The sequence below is a fragment of the Orcinus orca genome, chromosome 12 (genome assembly GCF_937001465.1).
Source record: "Orcinus orca chromosome 12, mOrcOrc1.1, whole genome shotgun sequence".
Lineage (NCBI taxonomy): Eukaryota > Metazoa > Chordata > Mammalia > Artiodactyla > Delphinidae > Orcinus > Orcinus orca.
In genome coordinates, this window is record NC_064570.1 from 53,463,017 (window position 1) to 53,490,115 (window position 27,099).

General features: G+C 36.0%; 1 protein-coding gene across 4 annotated transcripts in view; it reads left to right on the plus strand.

The window, feature by feature from the left end:
• Positions 1-22,432, plus strand: part of HACE1 (HECT domain and ankyrin repeat containing E3 ubiquitin protein ligase 1) — a 95,740-nt gene extending 73,308 nt beyond the window's left edge. For 2 of the 4 annotated variants that reach the window (XM_004264777.3, XM_033418754.2), the window contains 5 exons: positions 5,864-5,995; positions 12,740-12,838; positions 13,118-13,188; positions 20,158-20,271; positions 20,828-22,432. In XM_004264777.3, the coding sequence (XP_004264825.1) occupies positions 5,864-5,995; positions 12,740-12,838; positions 13,118-13,188; positions 20,158-20,271; positions 20,828-20,930 (519 nt within the window). In that variant the 3' untranslated portion in view covers positions 20,931-22,432. Of the gene's footprint in view, positions 1-5,863; positions 5,996-12,739; positions 12,839-13,117; positions 13,189-16,587; positions 18,146-20,157; positions 20,272-20,827 lie in introns of those variants that run through there. The other 2 variants (XM_049695131.1, XM_033418752.2) reach the window with 2 other exon arrangements.
• The last annotated feature ends 4,667 nt before the right edge of the window (positions 22,433-27,099 follow it).

Sequence of the window (27,099 nt, forward strand, 5' to 3'; positions counted from 1 at the left end):
GCTCTTAGTACTGAAGAGTAAGCTCCGTGGCTTTTAAGTGTTAACAACACTTTTACCATACTAATCATAAAGTTCATTAAGTCTGGGAGAGAACAAAATGGGGGGGTGAGATGGGACAGATATCAGGGAATGGAGGAGGTGGCATGGAAGTTGAGTTATAGAGGAGAAGCATTAAGTGGTCAGATAGGAGTGAGGAAAGGGAGAAGGACATGTTCTGGGCTTATAGAAGGGCACAGAGATGGCAGAGCATGGTCTGTTTGGGGAACCACAGGTAGGTCAGAGTTGTAGATCTTAGCGTAGATTGCAAAGTAAATGAGTGGGAAAAGATAAGGTGGGAGAGGTAGACAGGGACCAAATTCTGAAAGACTTTGCATCCACAATTAGAAATTTGAAAATTATTCTGAAGGCTTAGGGATGATTGCAGATGCTGTAGAGGGCACTGACATGACTGAATTTATGTTTTTTAAGAAAAACAACACCAATCTCAACTTGGAGTGTGAAAAATGGGTTGAAATGGGGCAATATTGGAGTCAGGGCAACTGATGGGTGATTGTGGCGTTGCTCTGGGGAGCATGCATGAGTGATTTTATAAGACAGTGGCAGTGAGGATGGAGAAAATGAGACATCTTTTGAGGATGTAGAATTTGTAGAACATGGTAATTAGCTGTTTGGGAAGGTGAAAAAGAAGAAGGACTCCAGGATGAGCCACTTAGGTGGATGGGCTCTAGAATGATGGGGGGTGGTGTCATTCTCCTAGTCATCAACCTCATCACATCAGTTGTATTCTCTAGTGATGATAATAGCCACTGCCTATTGAGTACTTTGTGTATATTTCATTTATTCGAGTTGTGCTCTTTATGCATTTCTCATTTACTCTAACAGCCTTTTGAGATAGTTATTTCTATTCATTCAGTGTGGGAACAGCTTTAATAATAAAAGCGTCTTACATGTATTAGGTGTTTATAATGTGCTAGGCACTGTTAAAAGTGCTTTATGTGTATTAACTTACACTTAAACAATCCTATGAGGTATAGATACCCCTTTCTACAGGTGAGGAAACTGAAGCATAGAGAGGTTAAGTAGCTTTCCTCCAAATCACAAGACTAATAAGTGGTGGTTTTGAATCCAGACAGTCTATAAATTTCAAGCCTGAGCTTGTAACTATGACACTATATTTCTTTAGAATATAGACAGTCAAATAACTGTCTAAGGGCCCAAAATTGGTAACTGGTAGACCCTCAGTTTTAATCGAGGTCTGTATGGTTGTGTAACTGCTGGGCCTCTCATATACTAAGGCACTGAATATGAACAAGGTAGCAAATACAGATTTAGTGTGTTTTCCAAATTTATGGTTAGCAAAGGGCAAGGATGGGGAGGGAGGGATAAATGAGGAGTTTGGGATTAACAGATACATACTACTATATATAAAATAAACAACAAGGACCTACTGTATAGCACAGGGAACTATACTCAATACTTGTAATACCCTATAATGGAAAAGAGTATGAAAAAGAATATATATATATACATATATATATATAACTGAATCACTTTGCTGTACATCTGAAACTAACAAAGCATTGTAAATCAACTATAGTTCAATTTAAAAATTTAGTATGTTTTCCTCCATTTCATTTTTATTTGGTTAATACCTTATATTTTATTGCTAGTTTAATTTGATTTATTTCACATACAAGCACATTTGATACCCATCCAAGTACAAAATACAAGCTTGTCTATATAGATTATTGACTTAAAGTGGATTCCTATGTGTATCTTCAGAAAAGTATACTATGAGAGATCTTTTTATTACTCTGAAAACTTTTAAAACAGTTTAGTTCTAAGGTTCTCCATATTGAGTGTATGTATGTATTTTTAGATTGGGTTTTAAATTATCTTTAGTATCTTTTTGTCAGTGAAGGAGGACATACTTTCCTCTGCATTTTAGTTGGTATATTCTAAAAATTCACTTTAAAAATCACCAAATCCGGGGCTTCTCTGGTGGCGCAGTGGTTGAGAGTCCGCCTGCCGATGCAGGGGACACGGGTTCGTGCCCCGGTCCGGGAAGATCCCACATGCCGCAAAGCGACTGGGCCTGTGAGCCATGGCCACTGGGCCTGCGTGTCCGGAGCCTGTGCTCCGCAACAGGAGAGGCCACAACAGTGAGAGGCCCATGTACTGCAAAAAAAAAAAAAAATCACCAAATCCTTGTAATGGTAACCTGAAGAGTCACTATTTTCAATGACTGAATTTGTTCTATGGAAACTGATGTAATAGGATTTTTATCAGACTATCAATCTTTATAACTAATTAGTGACCTAATAATAAGAATATATTGGTAAAGGATAAGTTATTGGAAAATGTTACATTGTAAAAATGTGCCTCTCTTTTTTCTTATATCTGCTTATTCCTGCAGAAGAAATCTGGTATCCTTTGAGTTTTCAGTGGAGAAATTTTCAGTGAAAACTCTTACATACCAGAGCAATAATAATCAAGTGGATAAGCCCAGGAAAGAAGCTTTTATTACTAAAGCATTTATATTCAAATGGTGAATTGAATTATGCCAGTCATAATGCCATTTTAAACTATTAATTTAAAAGTAAAACTAACTATTTCAGACAGTTTTACAAGTATGTCCAAGTTTATCAGCTTACTTGGGATAAGAACATTTTGCTTTCACTATTAAAAGTTAACTATTAGTTAAGTAAACATGATACATATATATCTCTTTCAAAAATCGTGAAAAAAATTTTCAAGAAGAAAAATAGCTTCAAAAAAAAGGTGTCAATTTTCAATGTTACCACCACTCCTCATAAGAAGACATAATTTAGATTCAAAGCCTGAAAAGAAGTTAAAATTTTAAGGAAGATTTCCAAGGGGTGATATTATTCATTGCACACATTCAGAAGACTAGGAGATAATTAAAACAAAATGTTTCTGTAACTAGACATGCAATTTAACTGGAACATAATATCTGAAAGTTGAATCTCAATCTTAGTGTTTTTATTTTTCCCTTGGCACTTATTCTTTGCTTACCTATCGTATATCAGTTATGAGGCTCAGAGGTTGAGCTAGGAAAAAGTTGCTAAGGCTCTTTTTAATTTTGTTATCTCTATGCTGAGGCTTTGTAAGTTGAAAGCTTTCTATAAACATAACTATTTCACCAGAACAGGTACTAACTCAGATTCTTTAGTATAGTTAATTCTCCAATTTACTTCTGTGGCATCTGGTATTATCTTATGCCCTCAAAGAATTAACAGTACAACTCAGGTGGGAGCACGTATACATCTGTTGGGGATAAAAATACCCCCCACACCCAAGTTATATCATCTCTTTAAATACCTTAGAATGAAGTGGGATTTTAGGTTTCCTTTATATTTAATGTTTATTTGAACAACTCTTTATGCCAGTGTTTTGTGGACTGATTGTCATCTACATGTTGACTGTTTCCTTAGAGCATTTAAGGTATTTGATGTAGTTACTCAAGGGCATGAAGTGTGTGGATGAGTCACTTCGATGCCTTCGTAGGTGGTGGGAATGCAACCAGTGTATTTCTGTACAGTATGAACCGTCAGAATGTTAGTGTATGATAATAGTGGATGTTCATAGTAATAATTGTGTCATCAAGAACACGTTAATGTGTGTTACTCTCTCTGAGGATGTGCTCTTTAAGGAGGCAGGGAAACATTTTAGAAGCAGCTGGATTCAGATTTTTTTCTCTTAAACACAGTTGTCTTTCAACTACCTGGAAAACTCTTACTTTACTAAACAACTCAGGAGACTTTGTGATGGCTTGGATTTTATTTTACTGAGAAATAATTAGACCAAGATTTGTCCATATTTAAATTAACTTAATGTGGAGACTGGTATCTGGAGGAGCTGATTTTTCACAAATTGATATCTAATAACTGTGGGCCAGAGCTACAAAAATAAATGTGGGAAATAATATTAGAGGGGACATTAGTATATTTGTGAAATTAATTTTTAAAAATAGAATGTATGAGGAAATAATAGGAATTAATTGATAGAAAAGAGTGTGTACTATTCTGATAAATATGGAATACAATGGCAAATTAAAGTGTACTTGAGCAGTTCATGCTTCATAATTTGAGGTCTTGAATAATTATTAGTGAATAGTACCTTAAGATTATAAAAGCAAAACATCTTGAGAGAAATATATAATTATTAATGAATGAATGGAGGAGAAAAATTTTAGTATGTTCATTAAGCAGTTTAGTTAGAACAGACATCAGTTAAAAGATAATCACGTGTTAATGCTGAAATCATTGCTGGTTATTACTTGGAAGTGTGTTATATATATTATTTTTTTAGATTGGATCCTGAAAATTTAGTTTGTGTTTCTGTTTGATTGTTTGGCACACATTTCTATTTCCCTCTCTCTAGTAACTACCTGGATGTAACTTGTAGAAACTGATTAATTCCTATACAATGGAGAAAAACCTTTGGGCGGTTGGGAGTGGGATTTGGGGTGGGAGTAGATTGAATAGCAGAGACAGTAGCTTTCCCCGTGCCAGATTGCAGAAGGAGCCGTGCAGGGTTTGGGGAGAGCTGTGAGTAATCCATTGTGACAATTCTGTAGGTCTGAGATGTATGGAGAATTCATAGCCGGAATCATGTATAACTTGCTGGCTCAGTGCCTGACGTTTTTTTGGCAGGGGGAACAGAGCATCAGATTAGTGCCAAAAAAAAAAAATATATTAAAGGAAGGGGCCTAAAATAGGTTTTCTCCCTCTGTGTTTAGAGCATTCATTCCTGGGAGGTGAGAACCATATACAGCATATTGCTTTTAACTCTAAAAGTTTCACTTAGTTGTAATTTAAAATATATGAATAATGACAATGGTAGGGTTTATGTACAGAGAGTGATGATAATTCATTTTGTTTGAGCCAAAATACATTTTTTTAGTTAAATTTTAAGAGACACTGTTCTAGATGATGGTGATGTGTATTTTAAAAGAAAATGTGTGAAAATAGGTTACCTTAACTCAGAATCAAATAGGCTACACTTAAATGAGTCTTTTTATCAGGTTCTAAGTGTGTTTTAAATGAATTTGTAGAATGTATGCATTCATCACATTATTTGTTGAACACTTACAAAGTGACAGCCTCTTTTTTAAGAGCTGAGGATATATACTGGTAAACAAAACAGAGCCCCTGCTTACAGAGAGATTACAGTCTAGTAAGAGATTTCAGTCAGAGAAACCAGGAAGTATACAGACAAGGAGGCCTGAGCAAGCTTGTGTTTGGGGGATAGAGTGAGGGAGCAAAGGGGAAAGTGGAAGGAAATGAGATGAGAGCAAGGCAGAGGCTGGGTCATTTAGGGCCTTATGGACTAGGAAAGGAGTTTGGACTTCAATCCAAGTGTCATAGGAAGTCATTGTAGGGTTTTGAGAAGGAGGGTATGTGATCTGAGTTATATATAAAAAATCTATACGTAATTTTAAAAAGTCACTCTGGTGTGGTGAAGAAGCAGTAACAGAGGCAAACAGAGGCAGCAGTGATACCAGATGTTGCAGTAATCCGGGTGAGAGATGATGACGGCTTGGACCAAGGTGCTAAAAGTGGAGGTGGTGAGACAAGGTCTGATTGAGAATGTTTTTTCAGGTAGATCTGATAGCACTTGCTGATAGAGGGTGTGAGAGAAACCTGGGTGATTGATTCTTAGGATTTTGGCCTAAACAGGTTAGTGAATGGTAGATTACTGGTTTGCTGAGGTGTATGAATATTTCTGCCAAATTAATTCTAAACCTTTACCTCTTAAATGAGAAATGATTATATCAATAGTGTCTTAAGTACGTGAAATTAAAAAGAAATCATCACAGAAACTTTTTTTTTTTTAATAGGCGGAGTATGTCCAGCTTGTCACTGAACTTCGAATGACAAGAGCCATTCAGCCTCAGATTAATGCTTTTTTACAGGGCTTTCATATGTTCATTCCACCTTCCCTCATACAACTTTTTGATGAATATGAATTGGTAAGGAAAAACATCACTTCTTTTTTTAAAATTATTATTTATTTTTGGCTGTGTTGGGTCTCCGTTTTTGCGCGCGGGCTTTCTCTAGTTGCGGCGAGTGGGGGCTACTCTTTGTTGTGGTGCTCGGGCTTCTTATTGTGGTGGCTTCTCTTGTTACAGAGTGTGGACTCTAGGCGCACAGGCTTCAGTAGTTGTGGCACATGGGCTTAATTGCTCCGCGGCATGTGGGATCTTCCTGGACCAGGGCTTGAACCCGTGTCCCCTGCATTGGCAGGCGGATTCTTAACCATTGCACTACCAGGGAAGTCCCAAACATCAGTTCTTTTGTTGTTATGCAACACAACACAAAACTCCAATTGATGTAGTTTAGAAATAATTTTGGAGCACAATGATGAATGGAATAATGTAGAAGACATTATGGTTTAATGTTGATTTTTAGGGAGGTATAAGATTTGTGATTGTGCTTCTCTTAAGGTTAATAACCAGATTAGCAATTTCTTAATGTGGAATGGAGTGAGCTGGTGATAAAGAAAAATGTAATGTATTTCCAAAGTGTTCTACATGGGAGATGTTGAAGGCCAATCTTCCCAAAAGCAATATTCACATTATTTCTAAATTTTTTGTTTGGCTGTATGAGGTAAAGGATACTGAGAGTAACTTCTTGTACCTTTTATTTTTTCCAAAAATAAAAATTGACTGAGGGATTTTCTTGTATTTCTGTTATCTTCTCCAGCTTCTTGTTTCATCATGTATATAATTTTATAATTTTCCATTTTAACCATGTATGGAGTCCACTGTCTTTGCTGGCCCCTAGTCTTTAATGAATGTTTTGTTTTGCTTCTTTAATTTGCTTGCCCTTTACTGTGATCTAACAGGATTTCTGATTTTATATGAATTATGTCTGCATTTTCCCCCATTTCCTTTTTTCTCTTTTATTTTTGGTAATAAATTATTTGTAAGCTCTTTGAGTTGTCTAACTCCTTAATAAAACCACACAATATTTTAAATAGAGTACAGCTGCTTTCTTAGTTTGGAATAATAAATTTTAGATTTGGAATAAAAAATTTGGGCTTCCCTGGTGGCGCAGTGGTTGAGAGTCCGCCTGCTGATGCAGGGGACACGGGTTCGTGCCCCGGCCCGGGAAGATCCCACATGCCGCAGAGCGGCTGGGCCCGTGAGCCATGGCCGCTGAGCCTGCGCGTCCGGAGCCTGTGCTCCGCAACGGGAGAGGCCACAACAGTGAGAGGCCCACGTATGGCAAAAAAAAAAAAAAAAAAATTTTATAATTTGGAATAATAAATTTTAGATCAGTGGAAAAGTGTCCTTTGGCTTTTATTCTGTCTCATAAAATTAGTTTCACCCTATGCCTTTCATTTTAATATATGAATACGTACATTGGTGTGTACCGGTTAATTTTACATATACCAGTATTTTCAATTTATCACTCATAGTATGTCTTAGTATAGTAGTGGACAAAATTTGCTAAATAATGTTGAAGTCCATGGTGACTTAGTTTCACTAAATGTTAGTTTTGAGGTTTTTTTGTTGTGTTTTTACGGTTAAGATGAATGGTTTTATTTAGCATAGACTTGTCTAGTTTTTGTATAACCATAAAAGTTACTATTTTTAGTATTTAAAAATGGAGGCGTACTTATGAATTGTTAAGCAGAAAATTACATTATTTTCTGGACCTATGTATAAAAAACAAATAGCAACAACACAAATAACTGAGAAAAACTTTGCCTCATAATTTACTGATACTGAGTTTAATGAAACTTTTTATTGAACTACAATATACATGAGAAAAGTACATGCATCATAAATGTATAGCTTGATGAATTTTCACAAACTGTATACACCCATGAAACAGCACCCAGATCAAGAAACTGAGAAATCCTAACACCCCAGATCCCTCTCATGTCCTCTTCCAGTCACTCTGACCCCTCATGGGTATCCACTCTCCTGGCTTCTAATAATATAGAATAGGTTACCTGTTTTTGAACTTAATGTAAATGGAATAATCACCTAGAATATATCTGACTTCTTTAGCACAGCTTTTTGTTTGTGAGAATCATGTGTATTATTGCAAGCAGTTGTAATGTGTTCATTTTCATTGCTCTGTAGTACTTCATTGTGTTAATATACTTTTTTTTTTTGGTCTTTTCTACTCTTGATGGACATTTGGTGGGTAGTTTTCAGTTTCAGGCTATTGTGTAGATTATATATCTTGGAGTGGAATTGCTGGGATTTAGGGGGTGAATTTATTCCATTAGGGTAGATACTAGCAAGTAGTTTTCCAGAGTAGTATGTCAGTTTACACTCCCACCAACAGGTTATGAGAGTTCTGGGTATTCTGCATCCTAAACAGCATTTGATATTTTTCTTTTTTATTTTTACCATTCAGGTGGAATAGTAGTGGTATTTCCTGGTGATTTTAATTTGTATTTCCCTGGTATTGAGTGTGTTTTTATTGGCCATTTGTGTACTCTGTTTTTGAAGTGTTCAAGTAATTTGTCCATTTTTCTGTTGTGTTTTCTGTTTTTTGTGTTTTTTTAAACACTGATTTGTAGGAATCTTTATATATTCTTTATAGGAGTCTTTGTTAGATATATGTATTATGAAGATCTTCTACTCTGGTGTCTTTTAACTAATAAAAGTTTTTAGTTTTAACGCAGTTCAGTTTATCACTTGTTTTTTCTCTTCCCTTTTTTTTTTAAATGAATGGAGCTTTTTGTGTCCTGTTTAAGAAACTGTTTCTTATTCCAAGGTCATGAAAGTGTTTTCCTGTATTTTCTTCTGAAAACTTTATTCCTTTGTCTTTTACATTTAGGTTTGCTACTGGTAAGTTTTTAATTGTGGTTCTTACATTAGAAGTTAGGTCAGGATTCCTAGTCTGTCTTCTACTCTGGCTTTACTAAGTTGAGCTGATTCAGATGGTGGGATTGTTTTGGAAGAGCAGTGTTGTTGGCATGATGCTTACTTATGCAGTGATGATAATTATTATTATTAAACACTTAGTATTTGCCAGGTACTTCATGTGTATTAACTTTTAAAACCTTCACATCAGACCCCTGAGGTAACTTATTATTCCCATTTTACAGATGAGGAAAACTAGGCCAAAGAAGGTATGGGACTTGCTCATGTTCACAGAGTATGTGTTACAGCCAGACTGTGAACCCATGGTCTCTGACCACAGCCCAGTCTCTCTTCATCAGTATTGCCTCTCAGTGGCGTGAACTATATAAGTAGGACTTGGTTTTAGAACCTTTGGTGTGACTTTGTGTCTTTCGTAGGAAAGGGCTCTGCTACACTGGGATAGAAAACTTTTTAAATAAGTTTGTGCAAACATCTAAGCTAGATGTTAATCAGAGTTAAAGGATACTGGTTAGATTCTAGAGTTTTAGTGAAAAGAAGGTATCCAGTAGCATCAGTGTCCTTAACTGGATGTGTATTCATCCATTTGTGGACAGAACGCAGTCTCAAGTCAAGAGGTGATTATCAGGTTCAAAAATGGTGACAACATTTTGTGATTACTGTATCTATAACATTATTACAGTTGAGGGGTTCCTCAAATGTCTGAGGGACTGTCCTGCCATACTGTGCTGCTTATGAGTTTATCCATGGTGGTACCAGGATATTAAAACACTGAGTCATGTAAACTCTAGGTAAGCTAAGAGCTGTGAACACCTGCATGACTCAGTTCCTGACTATTAGTTTATGGGTTATATATGTTGTACCTAATTAATTCCAACAGACCAATTCAGTTATTTTGTCACTCTCCTGGTGGTCCAGTGGTTAAGATTTTGCTTTCCAATGCAGGGGGTGCAGCTAAGATCCCACATGCCTCAGGGCCACAAAACATAAACAGAAGCAGTATTGTAACAGATTGAACAAAGACTTTAAAAATGGTCCACATCAAAAAAATCTTAAAGTAAATAGGGGCTTCCCTGGTGGCACAGTAGTTAAAAGTCTGCCTGCCAATACAGGGGACACGGGTTCGAGCCCTAGTCTGGGAAAATCCCACATGCTGCGGAGCAGCTAAGCCCGCGAGCCACAACTACTGAAGCCCGCGCGCCCGGAGCCCGTGTTCCGCGACAAGAGAAGCCACCGCAATGAGAAGCCTGCGCACTGCAATGAAGAATAGCCCCCACTCGCCGCAACTAGAGAAAAGCTCACACGTAGCAACAAAGACCCAACACAGCCAAAAATAAAGTATATAACTTTAAAATATATATATTAAAAAAATAATAAATTATTGATTGGGATTTAAAATCTTTTTGTTATAATGCATATGTACTTTGTATTGTGGACTTCCCATTTCGTCTGTTTTCAGTCAGTTTAATAACTTTTTTTGCCCAGGTGTTAAATGGGATAATAAAGATCTTTTGTCCTCTTCACAAAGTCATAACATATGATGTTCATGAAATGCTTCAAATTTCTTGAGAGAATATCCTCTCACTCATTTTTATTCACAATTATTAACAATGAAAGCATACTTAATATTATTAAAAGCTTATCTTCAGCCTAGAAGGGAAGAGGATTAAACTCATGGGTACAAGAAACATGTAACAATCATCCATATTCCTTTTGGCAGATCTGTGTCAGGGTACTGCCAGGGAGCAGAATTTCCCCAGATGGTTCAAATAAAGAAACTTTAATGGAGGAACTTAAAGAGGCATGGGCAGGTTAAGAAGAAACAAGGTATGGTTGAGGCATCCAGAGAATAGCAACAGTGGAAAAGCCTTATCACCCCTAGAATTGAAGACAAGTGGAGGAAGTACTGTGAGGAGCCCGGTGAGAGCCTGAACCACCGGGGGCCACCAGGTGGCAGCTCTAGTTGAGGAGACATAGCTACTGCAAAGATGTACTGAAGCAGGGAGGGAGCAGAAAATGCCCTTACCTGCAGACGCCTGCCTGTTGCCCAGTGATGGAGCCCAACCTGAAACCAACAGGCAAGAGAGCCAGTCTGTGCCTCTTGGGGCATAGAATGTGCAAAGGAAGATGGAAAATGTATTTGGGAGTGATAAAATGCACCCTACCAGAATGATTTCATCTAGTTAAAGTATTTTATAATACTATGGCAAGGAGGACTAAAACACACCCTAGACAGGCAGTTCTCAAACTTTTTGGTCTTAGGACCCCTTAAAAGAAAAGAGTTTGTTTATGTGGTTTATAGTAATTGATACTTAACTGTATTTGAAATTCAAACAGAAATGTAAAATTTTTTATTAATTCACATAAAAATAACAATTCATTACATATCAACATAAATAAAACATTTAAGAAATTAAAACTGCATTTTCCAGAATAAAACAAAAATAGTGGGAGAAGTGGCATTGTTTTATATCTTTGCAAGTGTCTTTAATATCTGGCTTAATAGGAGAAACTGGGTTCTCACATCTGCTTCTGCTTATAATCTGTTGTGATATGTTGCTTGGTTGAACTAAATGGAGAAAATCCAGCCTCAGATACGTTGGAAAAGGGAGAACCTTGCAGACTCCTTAAATAGATCCCAGAAACACCCAAGAGTTCTGAGACACCACCTTACATTGGCCTTCATACTCTATACTAGGAGCATACTCTATACTAGGCAGGTATATATTATGAGGAATTGCTGTAGGAGAAGTGATTTTGAACCACATGGTATCTATCTCTGCAATAACAAACTCTGCTATTCTGGCTTGTCGGTGTTAAGCTTAGGCTAGTTATTACCTCACTTTACTGTGTAAACACATCCACCTGTGTAATACGGGCTGATTCAGAGATTTGGATAAGCCTTTTTCATGTTCTCTTTTCTCTTGGGGATCATGATGGTAAATACTTTTGCCATTATTAATTCATTCTTAGTTATTGGATTGATATTTTGTTTGTTTGATGATCTTCCTGGAAAAAAGAAGGATACCAAAAGTCATTAGTAGGAAAATTGCATTTTTTTTTCACCTTGGAGAAATTTGACTTGAAAGTTGGATTGGAATTATTCCAGAATAGAGTTCTTCAAAGGCCTAAATGTGTTTTGGTTTTTTAAAAATAATAACTATTTTTATTATAATAACTCCTTTTTTTCCTAGTGATTAGGGTTTCTTGATCTTTTCCTTTGCTTAACCCAGATTTATTTAGGTCTTTGTTTTCACTTTCATACTGAGAGTATAGTATTTTTATAGAATTTAACAAATTCATAAAATATATATAAATCAAAGATAATAATGTTCACAAAATTATTGCACATATAAACTGTTGTGGCATGTGTGTTTCTATATAAAGGTAAACTGTTATCTCATGGTTTTTTTTTTTTTTTTTTGTGGTACGCGGGCCTCTCACTGCTGTGGCCTCTCCCGCTGCGGAGCACAGGCTCCGGACACACAGGCCCAGTGGCCATGGCTCACGGGCCCAGCCACTCCGCGGCATGTGGGATTCTCCCGGACCGGGGCACGAACCCATGTCCCCTGCATCGGCAGGTGGACTCTCAACCACTGCGCCACCAAGGAAGCCCTATCTCATGTTTTAATTAAATTGTATCAGTGTAGAGACATCTCCACATCTCACAATATTTGAGATTATTAGTATCAAGGGTTCTCTCTCAGGTAGTACTTGTTATTGATGACTTGCAGACACTGTTACAAAAATAAATCAGTTTTACATGGGATTAAATGTAAAAGTTTCTAATTAAGGCAAATTTACTATTTAAATGTAATCACTTTTTTCCCCCAGAGAAGACTAATGAAATATTTTGCTTCTTCCCCAAAGGAGCTACTGCTTTCTGGCATGCCAGAAATTGATGTGAGTGATTGGATAAAAAATACTGAATACACAAGTGGCTATGAAAGAGAAGATCCAGTTATTCAGGTAAAGTCTCTCCAGAGCTTAGAATGAAGTTAAGTTTTGCTATTTAATCTTGTAAGCTTTTCAGCACTATTGGATGAAAACCTACATTAATTAACAAAGTAAAGTTTTCCCCTAAATCTTCTCATGGGAATTGCATATGAGCGCTTTGTATGAAATCTTTTTTGATAAATGAGTTTCATGGAATAAAATATGCTTTATGAATATTGCATATTTCTCTGGTACTAAGAAGCCTGCAGTTGCTCTGAAATATGAGCTAAGTTTTTTATTGTTGTTTTTAAGTGGTTCTGGGAAGTTGTGGAATATATTACTCCAGAGGAGAGAGTTCTTCTGTTGCAGTTTGTTACTGGCAGGTAAGAAGTGTTTTTATGATAATGTGGAAAGAATTTAATAGATTCCATTTCTAATGGCTTAGACATAGACAACTCAAAATGAATTATTACTCTGAATTGTCAATTTCTTACCTCCTTTTCCATTTTTTTAGATATTAAAGGTTTATTTAGGCATTAAAGTTAAAACATATAGTAGTGCTCAATAAATGTTTATTTAAGGTATAAAAGATAAACTGTTCCAATCAGGACTATCAGCATGTATATTATATTTTATAACCTGGTAGTCTTTTCATTCTGCAGGTAAGTCAATGATAGTAGCCAACATTTGTTGCTGGGACAACACACACACACACACACGTGCACACAATACATAATAATACCCATACACAGCAGTTTTTCTCCAATTCTTATCAAACTTTAAAGTCTTAAGATTTGTGGCCTGAAAAATAATTTGTGATACCACACTTTGGAAAGTCTACTTTTGGAACCAATTAAATATCATAGATATTAGAAAACTAGATGATTTAAACCTCTTCTAACTTACAGTTCTGAAAGATGTAAAAGAAAAGGTCTGATTTTCATTCTTTTTAAAAAAAAATTAATTTATTTTTTATTTATTCATTTTTGGCTGCATTGGGTCTTCATTGCTGCGCATGGGCTTTCTCTAGTTGCGGTGAGCGGGGGCTACTCTTTGTTGTGGTGCACGGGCTTCTCATTGCGGTGGCTTCTCTTATTGCGGACCACAGGCTCTAGGCATGTGGGCTCAGTAGTTGCGGCTCGCGGGCTCTAGAGCGCAGGCTAAGTAGATGTGGCGCACGGGCCTAGTTGCTCCGAGGCATGTGGGATCTTCCCAGACCAGGGCTCGAACCCGTGTACCCTGCATTGGCAGGTGGATTCTTTTTTTTTTTTTTTTTTTTTTTTTTTTGCGGTACGCGGGCCTCTCACTGTTGTGGCCTCTCCCATTGCGGAGCACAGGCTCCGGACGCGCAGGCCCAGCGGCCATGGCTCACGGGCCCAGCCGCTCCGCGGCACGCGGGATCCTCCCGGACCGGGGCACGAACCCGCGTTCCCTGCATCGGCAGGCGGACTCCCAACGACTGCACCACCAGGGAAGCCCTGGCAGGTGGATTCTTAACCACCTCGCCACCAGGGAATTCCTGATTTTCATTCTTGATAAGTTAGAATTTCATCTGTGTCCTTCTATTTATGAAAATATAGTTTAGTCATTCCATTATAAATGTACATGGTTCTTCTAAGAAAGTTGGAACACAGAAAATTAGAAATAGAAAAACTATCACCTGCCAGCAATAAGCACTGTAAATAATTTGATGTATCTTTTTCCTACCTGTTTTAAAAACATAGTGTGAATATATATCTGTCTTATATATATGTAAAGTCAACTGTTTTATTTTTAAAGTAGTTCATAACCATTATAGAAAATTTTGAAAATGGAGACTATAGATACAAGAAAATGAAAATCCCATTAATTAATTACTATTTAGAGATAACACTATTAATATTTTGCTGTATTTTCTTAGTTTTTTAGGTATATAATTAGAAAAATATACACTATATACCTATACAATATATAATATATACTATGTACCTAATTTCAAAGAATAAAACATGAATTATTCACAGATTATAGACTAAAGTTATGAAAGAAAATCTTGTCGTTTTGTTTTTTTTTTTTTTTTTTTGGCTACTTAGTGCCAGAAATACCTAGAGATTTGAGTAATTTAATAAAAAGCGTTAAGGGCTACCCTGGTGGCACAGTGGTTGAGAGTCCGCCTGCCGATGCAGGGGGCATGAACCCATGTCCCCTGCATCGGCAGGCGGACTCCCAACCACTGCGCCACCAGGGAAGCCTGACAATTCAAATTTTTAAAAAATCACCTTTAATATCAGTCTCTGAATATAATCACTTAACATTTTGGTTATTTTTCTAGAATTTTTCTCACATATATAAATTTTTATTTTTGAAAAACATTGTTCCTATTTTATAACTTTTGAATTTAGCAATATATCATTAAACATTGTTTCATTTATAGATCTAGTTTTTTAAATGGCTGTCTATTCTTCAGTCTATGGACCTCCCTTAATTGATATAGTCCTTTATTGCTACATTTTCCTGTTTATGAATAATGCTGAATAAGGAAATCTTGTGCTTTATACACTTGCAGCCCAGTTTGATTATTTATAAATATAGGATAAATGTGATATATAGGATATATAGGATAAAAATATAGGATAAATTCTTAGAAGGGAAATTTTTAGATACAAAAGTATATAAATTTTTATAACCTTGAGACATTGTTCATTTAACCTTCAGAAAAATATCAGTATTCACCTCAGCCTATTTCTTTTATTCTATCAATACAGGATGTAATCATTTTTATTTTCATAGTTTCATATATGTATGGTGTGGTGTGGATTTCCTTTATTTTTTGCACATTATTCTACCATCATTTTCAAAAATTTGGTTTTAAATGTTCTTTATATATAGGGACATTAACTCGGCAAATATCTTTCCCAGTTTATCATTTGCCTTTTAATTATATTAAGTTAAACATACAGATTTCCCTGTAATTTAGATTATAAATTTAATTTATAAAAATTATATAATGAAAGTGCTAAATTAGGTTGCAAGTTTATTATCAGTACTTTCCTTATGTTTTTAAAATAAATTCTTCCGTACACCCAAGATTTTGTATATATATGTTTATCTACCTTTTTTTCTGTAACTTTTTTGTAGTTTCTGTTTTTACATACCAATTTTTAAGCCATCTGGACTTTATTTTGGTTTATGTTATAAGGCAGGGCTCTTTGATTATTTTTCTAAGCAGTTTATATTTAAACACCATTTAATAAATTATTATATTTTCCTTCTTGATTCAGTTGGTATGAGTCTTTAAGATGTAGGAAACAATTATTCAAGTTCTTTAGTACTAAAAATGTCTGTTAGATTGCTGCTCTTGTAGAATAAAAAACACTTTGATTAGTAATACACTGTACGTCTCCCGTGTCAATAGTACAGTCATAGTTAGCAGTGCTGAAAAGATCTGTACTGTTTACTATTTAATTGGTCGAGAAGTGTAGCTGCGAATCCATTTAAACTGAGATGAAGAATGTGGGTAAGGAGTAGAAGCCAAGAGGGAGGAGATATGGGGATATATATGTATGTATAGCTGATTCACTTTGTTATAAAGCAGAAAGTAACACACAATTGTAAAGCAATTATAAAGAGGTTAAAAAAAAAAAAAGTAGAAGCCAAGGAAGCTGAGGGGAAACTACATGGAGCTAAGCTTTACCTTCAGGTTGAAGAATCCACTTTTCAGCACTTAGTCTACATGGAGTCCTTGTTTTGAATTCAAACTAAGTCTTAAGTTCTTTTATTGTTGTTTTTTTTTTTTGTGGTAGGCGGGCCTCTCACCGCTGTGGCCTCTCCCGTTGCGGAGCACAGGCTCCGGATGCGCAGGCCCAGCGGCCATGGCTCACGGGCCCAGCCGCTCCGCGGCATGTGGGATCCTCCCGGACCGGGGCACGAACCCGTGTCCCCTGCATCGGCAGGCAGACTCTCAACCACTGCGCCACCAGGGAAGCCCTTAAGTTCTTTTAAACCTTAACTTTCCTTTTACACTAGACCCAGTTATCAATAGGTATTGCATTTGCCATTCTAGACCTAGAGTGTGTGTGTGTGGTTTTTTTTTCCCACTTTTTGGAAAATTCTATCATTTATATTTAGATTGTAAAATGTCTTTCTCTGTGTCCATAGTATAATTTAAAAGAATCTTACTAAAGAGTCAAATGTGTTCCAGTTGTAGAAGCAAGAATCTGTATCAACAGTAACTTTAAAATATTTTTATGGTGGTGACAATATTTTGTTTATCTACAAGGCTGTCTTAAATGTCTTACTCTTGTTTCATTATCTCTTAAGAATAATGAAAGTCAGACTTGATGATTTGTGTATAAAATAGAAATATTTCATTTTTATTAACTGTAATTTTACATTGTATATGTCAGGTGTCATAATACTCAACCAAAGACCATTTATTTTTCTCATACATGCTTAAGCTTGATGAGCCATAATCTTAGCTAAGATCCACTGGTTATTCAAGTGTGGGCCCCAGTCATTGTAGTTTAGAGGAAGAGGAGTAAGGTTTCAGAGATTGTTTGTGAATATCAGTTTACAGAATAATTTCAATTTAGATATGAAAATTGGGGGATCATCTGATTTTTTTAAGCTTATTTTTCAAAATTTATTTATATGAAAGACATTAGATTGATCATTCTGTTATTGAAATACTGTGATATAATTTGTGTAAGAATCAGTGTCAAGGCTCTCTTCTCACCTTGTCCTGGTGAAGTGGAATACTTGTTTTTAAAGTTTGCCTCTGTAGGAAATTGAAAACAGCTTGCCTTTTATTCCTTTTCATTTTTGGTCACCTTTGTTAATTTTTTAGGCAAAGGGAAATATGCAGAAAGTAATGTTTCAGTTTATAGACATATTCAGGTCTTTAGATATTCTCTTTCCCTAAGTAGGAATTGCTCATGTGTTAGTGTTTTGTTAGCAAGATGCAGGCATCCTTTTTTTTTTTTTTTTTTTTTTGATGCAGGCATCCTTTTAACATTCACTTGGATTTCTAAAGTAAGCTTAGGCATTTCATCAATAAAGTGTTTAATAGCAACCAAACTACTTCCCAGCTAGAAAAGAAAAATGCTGGGAAGAGATCTGTTTATATTGGATTGTTTTTTTTTCCCCTGTGAATGTAAACATATCATCTGTGATTTCAGACAGAAAATCCTGGTGCATTATTCGACAGGTTTTTTTAGTGTGTGTGGTAAAACATACTTAATATGAAACATTTTAATCATTTTTAAGTGTACAGTTCTGTGTACATCACATATTTGTGCAGCCATCACCACCATTCATCTCCTGAGCTTTTTATCTTTCTCAGTTGAAATTGTACCTATTAAACACTAACTTTCCATTTCCCCTACCTCCAGCCTCTGGCAACTACCGTTCTACTTTCTGTCTCTATGAATTTTATAATTTTTTAAATAGATTTATTTATTTATTTTTGGCTGTGTTGGGTCTTCGTTGCTGCTCATGGGCTTTCTCTAGTTGGCATTGAGCGGGGGCTACTCTTCGTTGTGGTGCACGTGCTTCTCATTGTGGTGGCTTCTCTTGCTGTGGAGCACGCGCTCTAGGCACACGGGTCTTAGGCTCACGGGCTTCAGTAGTTGTGGCACGTGGGCCCAGTAGTTGTGGCTCGCGGGCTCTAGAACACAGGCTCAGTAGTCTCAGTAGTTGTGGCTCACGGGCTTAGTTGCTCCGCGGCATGTGGGATCCTCCCAGACCAGGGCTCGAACCCAGGTCCCCTGCATTGACAGGTGGATTCTTAACCACTGTGCCACCAGGGAAGTCCCTCTATGAATTTGATTACTTTAGGTCCCTTATGTAAGTGGAATCATACATTATTTGCCTTTTTGTGACTGGCTTATTTCACCTAGCATAATGTCCTCGAGATTCATCCATATTGTAGCATATGTCCTTGTAAAGGCTGAATAGTATTCCATTGTATGTGTTTACCACAGTTTTCTTATTCTTTCATCCATGGACAGTTATTTGGGTTGAGTCCACTATTTGGCTATTGTGAGTAATGCTGCTATGAACATGGATGTACAAATATCTGTTTGAGTCTCTACTTTCTATTCTTTTGGATATTTACTGTAATTCTATGGTTAGTTTTTTGAGAAACTGTGATAATGTTTTCCACAGTGGCTGCACAATTTTACATTTCCACCAGCAATTGCATAAGGGTTTCAATTTCTGCATGTCCTTTCCAATACTTGTTATTTTCTAGTGATCTTTTTTTTTTAATAGTTATCTTAATGCCTATGAGGTGGTTATCTCAATGAGCTTTTGATTTGCATTTCCCTAATGACAAGTGATGTTGATTGAGCATCTTTTCGAATGCTTATAAGCCATCTGTGTATCTTCTTTGGAGAAATGTCTATTTGAGTCCTGTCCGTATTTTTTAAATTTTAAAAATTGTCCCTATTTTTTGTTGTTGTTAAGTTGTAGGAGATCTATATATTTTCTTGATATTAATTCCTTGTCATATTTATGATTTCAAAATATTTTCTCCTGTGGCTCACATTTTCACTCAGTTCATGGTGTCCTTTGGCACACAAGTTTTTAATTTTGATGATGTCTAATTCATTTTTCTTTTGTTGCCTGTCCCTTTGGTGTCATATCCAAGAAATCATTACCAAATCCAGTGTCATGAAGTTTTTCCCCTGTATTTTCTTCTAAGAATTTTATAGTTTTAGCTCTTCATTTAGGCCTTTGATTCATTTTGAGTTAACTTTTTGTATATGGCATTAGGTGAGGGTCCAGCTTCATTTTTTTGTAGTGGATATCCAGTTTTCTCAACACAGTTTGTTGAAAAGACTGTCCTTTTTCCATTGGAGATTCTTAGCACTCTTGTCAAAAACCATTTGGCCATATATTTAAGGGTTTATTTTGAGGTTCTCTATTCCATTGGTCTATGTATCTGTCTTTATGCCAGTGCCACAGTTTTGATGACTGCAGTTTTGTAGTTTAAGTTTGGAAATTAGGAACTGTGAGACTTCTGAGTTTGTTCACCTTCCTGTGGTCTCACTATGTTAGGGGACATTTGAAAAGAATACAACCAATGTGTAAATCTCTGGAAAGAGAAGTGTAAAGAATTTTCTAGTTTTCCCACCGTGTAAAACAATACAAAACAAAAACGCTTTGACTCTAGATATTTTTCACAGACAGGGAAATCATTTGGATAACATGTAAGAGCCTCTGTTGCTTGAATTAATCAAGTAAGCCATTTATTTATTCAGCAAATATTTAATGAACATCTACTAGATACTAGTCATTTTGCTAATTCGAAATATACCCGTTACCAAGATTTTCCTTGCATGATTACGACTTACTAAGATATGAACTCTTAGTTCCAGGGTCCCACATGGTGGATTTGCTAATATCATGGGTGGAAGTGGATTGCAGAACTTTACAATTGCTGCTGTGCCATATACTCCAAATCTTCTACCGACTTCAAGCACATGGTATGTTAAATTGGTTTATTTAGATGCATTGCAAATTGTTCTGATTAATTTTGAATGATCAAAGGTCCAACTACTGTATTGCTGCATTGAGAGGAAAATCTCAACAGTGATCTCTATTCAACATTTTGTAATCACTGATAAATAAGTAGCTACATAGTTTCTTGCCTTCCCCTTTTTTGGTAGGGAAAATGTTTGAGGAAACTACCTACCTGTACTCTAATTGAATATGTGTAGTTCAAGTATCACTAAAGTTACACTGTCATAAGTATCACTGAGTTACACCATCATTTCAAACTAAATTGCCCTATTGCTTATTTATTTTAGGCTGAAGGGAACTTATTTTCTTCTACTACATTTGCATGCTAAAGGAAACTGCAATGCAGCAGGGTTTTGTTTTTTTTTTCCTTTGTAAATACTACTTCAGGGTTTTCCAATTTGATTGCAAATTTAAGAGGGTGGTTTTACGTTAATTTTGAGTAGTGTTTTCACTGCTAGACAAAACAATAAAAAATTTCAGAGATTTCTTAGTTAATAGTGGTATGTTTTTCTTTTAAAGCATCAACATGCTCAAGTTACCTGAATACCCAAGTAAAGAAATACTCAAGGACAGGCTTCTTGTGGCACTACATTGTGGCAGCTATGGTTACACAATGGCATAATGAAGTCTGGAAAATTCATCTGACTGCTGATGTGCAGTGCAGAGTCGCAGAAGTAATTTAGGAAACCGTCAACAGAAAAGCAGCCTAAATGCAGCCCACAGGCAGGGCTGATATTTAAAATTCATAAAGGATCAGGTTTTCTTTCTTCCCCTTCTCTTTTCCCTTTTATGTTTTCTCAGTTTGTGATACAATTAGAACATATAAATCACAGTAGTCTTCATTTAAAAAATGCTAATTGAAAATAGTAGAAACTCCTTTTTCATATTTCTTTAATATTATCCAAGAGTGTGTTAGGGCAGAATCTTATTCTACATTCCATGTCTGCTATGTAACTGTTCTGTTAAGAAGGTGTTGTCTCCTTTATTTTTCTATATAGTAAATTAATTAGGACATCCAGCTTGGTATGTCCTATTGCATGTAAAGTGCCGTTTATATTTTGGAAAAGTGTTGTATAGAATGGATTAATTTACATTGTGTATAAAGCCACAAATATGTATTTTCCCATATTGAATCTATATTGCAGTGATGTTTTCTAGCCTTTCAGTATTTTAATATGTAAAGTTTAGACTGATGTGACTAATAAACAGCTGATGCAGTGACATCTAATTTATATATTAAAGCTTATGCTATATTGTATGAATTATTTGCATCTTTCAGTGGTCAGTTTTTCACATACATATATTGTCTCAAAGTTTTTCTTATGCCTTATTTTAATTTATATTTTAGATAAAATTAAAATACGATATTTTACTGGGTTTCTTTTTGTTACTGTTGTTTTATCTGTGAGCTCTAATGATACATTTGAAAACGTAATCTGATGTGCAGATTACAGTTTAAGTTTGTAATTTAATTTAATTTTTCCGTAAACTTTCTTTTTATTATTAGAATGTTGAGTTCAAGTGATGTATATGTAATACAAAGCAGTGGGTTTAATTTTAGGGTGTCTTTTTTTTTTTTTTTTTTTTTGGCGGTGCACGGGCCTCTCACTGCCGTGGCCTCTCATTGCCGTGGCCTCTCCCGCTGCGGAGCACAGGCTCCAGACGCGCAGGCCCAGGGCTATGGCTCACGGGCCCAGCCGCTCCGCGGCATGTGGGATCTTCCTGGACTGGGGCACGAACCCGTGTCCCCTGCATCAGCAGGCGGACTCTCAACCACTGCACCACCAGGGAAGCCTCTAGGGTGTCTTGGAAAAGACACAGTTGAGTAGTTACAGCATACCTTTTAGGGGAAGTAGGAACACTCAGACATTTAAAAATACTAACAGGGGAATTTGTAATGTTTAGGACCTTGCCTTTGGAAACTAAAAATAGATTATCCAGTGGCATCATTATTGGTAAAATGACTCTTATATGCATATTTTCTCATATGAGCAGCCACTGTGTTTGTCACTGACAAATGTAGACAATGTATATATGTCAATATAGGCAAATATGTATTGTATATACATGTATTTAGGCATATATGTTGAAAGCTTTGCTAAGTCATAAAACTTCTTTAATACATGTTTTTTGGTCTTCTTTTGTTATTGTGGGTTTTTTTTTTAATATTAAGAAAACATCTCTCAACAGATTACATTAAAAACAGAAATCTTTTAAAATTACTATTAGCCCTAAAATTAGGATTCAGATGCATTATTTACAACAAATGAAGCTAATAATTTTTAAAATGTTGGTTTTTGAAATTTAATTGTACAAGAGGTTATTGCCTTCTAACTTCAGCTAGGTAACTGATTTATTTAATATTACATTGCTTATAATTTTAGTATTTACAAACATTTATTTCTGTTTATAATCATACATTGGCTTTGTCAGATTGGTTCTTTTGCAGGTATTTATGGAGAGGAGATAATAAAACATTAAAAATCTCATGGTTTTATATCCATGAATTTGAATATTTTTTTATATAGAGCTAGCAATTTTAGGGTTTATTCTTTTATATTATCTTTAGTTTCTAAACAATAAGAATTTAGCTAATATAAAAAGATTTTATATGGATTAAAAATCCTATTTAAACTAGAGGCAGCAAGTCTTTTTAATTCTATTCCCACAATTTCTTCTGTAAGTAGATGGATATGTTGAAGGCAAATATAAAAAAATGATTAGAGATTTTCTTCTCCTTTGGGTAAAAGAAGATTACACTAACAGGAAAATAACTCTTACAACATGTGGTAGTTTCATATAAGGAAGAAAACAGAAATACAGCACTTTACAGGAATGAAACTAGAAGGCAAGGGAGCATATTGTAGGAAACTGATTAACGAAAACACCTGGGCAAGAGTAGATTAAGTTATTCAAATAGTTTGTGGGGATAGTGACCACGTAGTTAATAAAACCCATCTTCTAATTCATCCAAAAACGTAATGTAATCTATTGAAATCCTAGTTTTACAACAAGATGCTAAACACAGCCGGTTGTGGTGACATCTTTGTTGGCTTTGGTGGGGCAATGATAGCTTTAAACATAGGTCACACGTTGGAGGCTCAACAGATGAGTCCCACTCACACATGTGTTTTGTTTGTTACACCAATTCTAAATTTTTCGTGAGTTGTCAACATTTTAAAAATCTGGAGATTTCATGCAGAAGTCCAGATTTTTGGCTTTTGTGAGAAATCTGACAGTTTAACATTGGGCAGAGATTCCTAGAAGGCATTATTAGTAGGCTGGAATTGAGTAGAAGCTGCTTCTTGCAATGACTGAACATGCTCTCCAGTTTGCCATTTTCTTACCCCAGCCTGCTTCACTAATTTATTTTCCTGGCTGTTGACAGCATCGGAGTTTGCTTTAAAAAAAAAAATCTGTGTTGATTAGAAATGTTCCCCCGGAGTGTAAAGTGATACAAATTCTTTGGAAGGCGATTTGGCAAGATCACATTTTTTAAATGTACACCATAGTCTTTGAATCAACAATTCTACTTATAAGAATTTATCTGTGGAGATACTTATTCCCATACATAACATATTTGTACAAGAACGTTCACTAAAGACTTGTTACAGAGAAAAACAGAAATAATTTAAATATCGTTAAGGGGTTGCTAATTGTGTTATGTAAATACAATAGGAAGTATGTACAGAGAATGCAGTGGATGTATACATACTGATTCGTAAATGTTTCTAAGGTACATTAAGTGAAATAAGGTGTATAGAAGTGTTATTAGTGTGTAAATACAGTATACATAGGGTTATATGCAAGAAAAGTTTGTGGCCCAGAGACTTGCAATATCTGGGAAAACGTAAGATGGGATTAAGACTTTTTCACTATATAACCTTTTTTTCCTGTTTGTCTAAATCACAACCCTGTGTTATTTTCTATATGATATATATAAAATGTCCAGAATACTAAATCAAGAGAAGACTCAGTAATAGGTTTTATTGAATCTATAAAATGCAATAGCAATAGTGATAAGTAATGTTTTCATAATCACAAAACTTATTTTATAATATGATTAATTTAAAATGAGTATCCTAATTAAACTCTTGGTAACATAGTCAAAGAAAGGAATGCTCCTTTGCCCACAAAGCTCTGTTTCCATATTGCCTGATAATTAGCACTGTTTATAGCTCTCTCAAATTCTATTAATTATTTATTTGAATTTACACTTCCCCCCAGTTTTCCTTTTTTTGCGGTACGCGGACCTCTCACTGTTGTGGCCTCTCCCGTTGCGGAGCACAGGCTCCGGATGCGCAGGCCCAGCGGCCATGGCTCATGGGCCCAGCCGCTCCGCGGCATGTGGGATCCTCCCAGACCGGGACACGAACCCGTGTCCCCTGCATCAGCAGACAGACTCTCAACCACTGCGCCACCAGGGAAGACCTTCCTTTTTTAAAAATAACAAAAAGTGGTACTTATTTAACATGGGAAAATCTGGAAATCATGGATTCATGTACTGACTTGAAAAAAGCAATAAATTACACTACCCAACAATTGTATTTCCTTCTAATCTTTCTCAATGCATTTTTTCAATAGTTGTGTTCATAAAGAACATAGCATTTAGTATCTTCTTTATTCAGCATTATATGTTAAACATATGTTATTAACAGCTTATTTGTAAACTTTTTAAAAAAGGATGACATGATATTCTGTTATACAGGTGTTTCATAATTTACTTGATCATATCTCTAAAATTTTTAACACTTAGATTTATATATATATATATATATATATATTTTTTTTTTTTTTTTTTTTTTTTTTTTTTTTGCGGTATGTGGGCCTCTCACTGTTGTGGCCTCTCCCGTTGCGGAGCACAGGCTCCGGACGCGCAGGCTCAGCGGCCATGGCTCACGGGCCCAGCCGCTCCGTGGCATGTGGGATCTTCCTGAACCGGGGCACGAACCCGTGTCCCCTGCATCGGCAGGTGGACTCTCAACCACTGCGCCACCAGGGAAGCCCTCTAATATTTTTTGCTTTTATAAAAGGTGGCCTCTTCAACACTATAGTCTCAGAGTAGTAACATTTTCTGGGTTATTTGTTGAAATGTTCATCACTTGCTCCATAGTTGTGGAATTACTGTTTGAAGGCTTAGGAAGGGGCTGTTGGAACATAGAACGCTTAAGCAGGACTGATAGGATTGTTCCAACAGCATGATTAGGGCTATGTACCCTCCCAGAATGTAAAAGGGTTAGAAGGAGGTAGAAAGCTGTGACAAAGGTAAATTAGTTTTAATAATTGCTTACTTCCAGTCTTCTTCCCAAGAATAGGGAAGGAAATTCATCTTCTATGTGACACAAGCCCCAGTCTCAGGACCCAGAACTCAAGCATTTAATGTTATATAGTTCATCTACATCAAGGGTCACTTACGTGCTTATGGATTAAACTAAAAACTTAGCCTCCATTTATAAAGTTTCCCCCAAATGGACTTACAGTCTTTTGGAGTGCAACCTTTTTGTCAGCTGGAGAAACTGTAATAGCTGTCTTTATGAGTGGGCATTTAGCTAATATTAAAATTTTGGTTATTTTCACCACAATTTAGGCATATCTATGTATATCTATAGTCACAGTTGTTTTTTTGTGTGAGATATGTTCCCCCGTTTCCTACGTATTTCACAGTTGTTAGGCAACAAACTTACTTTTAAGGTTAACAATAGTAACAGAAATCCCAATTTTATAGTTTGGTTTAAGATATTTTAATGTGGACAAGATTTCTGTTAGAATGTCCTTTGTGAAATTCTTAGGTCTTGGATTATGGTTACTTGTCTATCGGTCCGGTGCAAATTGGCACAAATTAATTTAAAATCAGTCCTTTCATTTTAAAGATGAGAAAATTTGAGACCAGAGAGGCGATGACTTCCTTAACCAAGGAAGGATTTAGAACCTAGATTTTCTGATTTTTAGTCCACTAGGTTTTCTTTTACTCCATGCTGTCTCTTTATGACATAACCGCATTTATAAAAAGACTTTTAGAAAAACACCTGCAGCCTCCTACATGGAAGACAAACCTGTTGGGAAACTGTAACTTACTAAGCTGATAGTTAAGAGTGATTACTTGGACTGTATTTCTTTTCTCCCGCTGTGCCACAGTAAGCTAGGGTGGGTATTTTACCATCTCGGGATGAAAAGGAACAGATGTCAGATTGTAGATCATGGGTCATCATTAACTTTTATTATCTTTATAAAAATGTTCAATTTCAAGCCTACTTGGTGCTTGGAAAGACACTGTGCCTCTAATGTTGCAAAACCATTAAAACCATAAACAGAATATAATGACTATAATGGTAGACTTGTGTGAGTGCATCGAGGGGATGCACTCCCCCTCGATGCTGAGTGAAATGGAGGGGAAGAAGTCCTAGGTGGGTGCTGGTTATACAGTTAGTGTAGAAAACTTTTTAAATCAATTCAACAAATTCCCTTTAATGCCTTCTATGTATTCAATACTGGTTTAGGGACTGTGACCAGGCCCTGCCCTCAAAGAAAATAAAATTCAGTTGGGCAGATGGAAGGCCTACTTGACCAGGTTTTAAAACTGCTGTGTAGCATATGATTAAGTGTAAAAACCAGCTACAGAAAAGTATTGGTGCGGGGGAAGAAGGGTTTAATATAGACTGAGTGTCCAAGGCAGCTTTAAGCATCTGGCCTAATTGAATTATTAAATTGCCCTCTAGATTTGGAGACAAATAAATTGATTAGCCTGTTGATTGAGCAACTAACTGAAAAGCTTAAACATGATAAACTTAGAA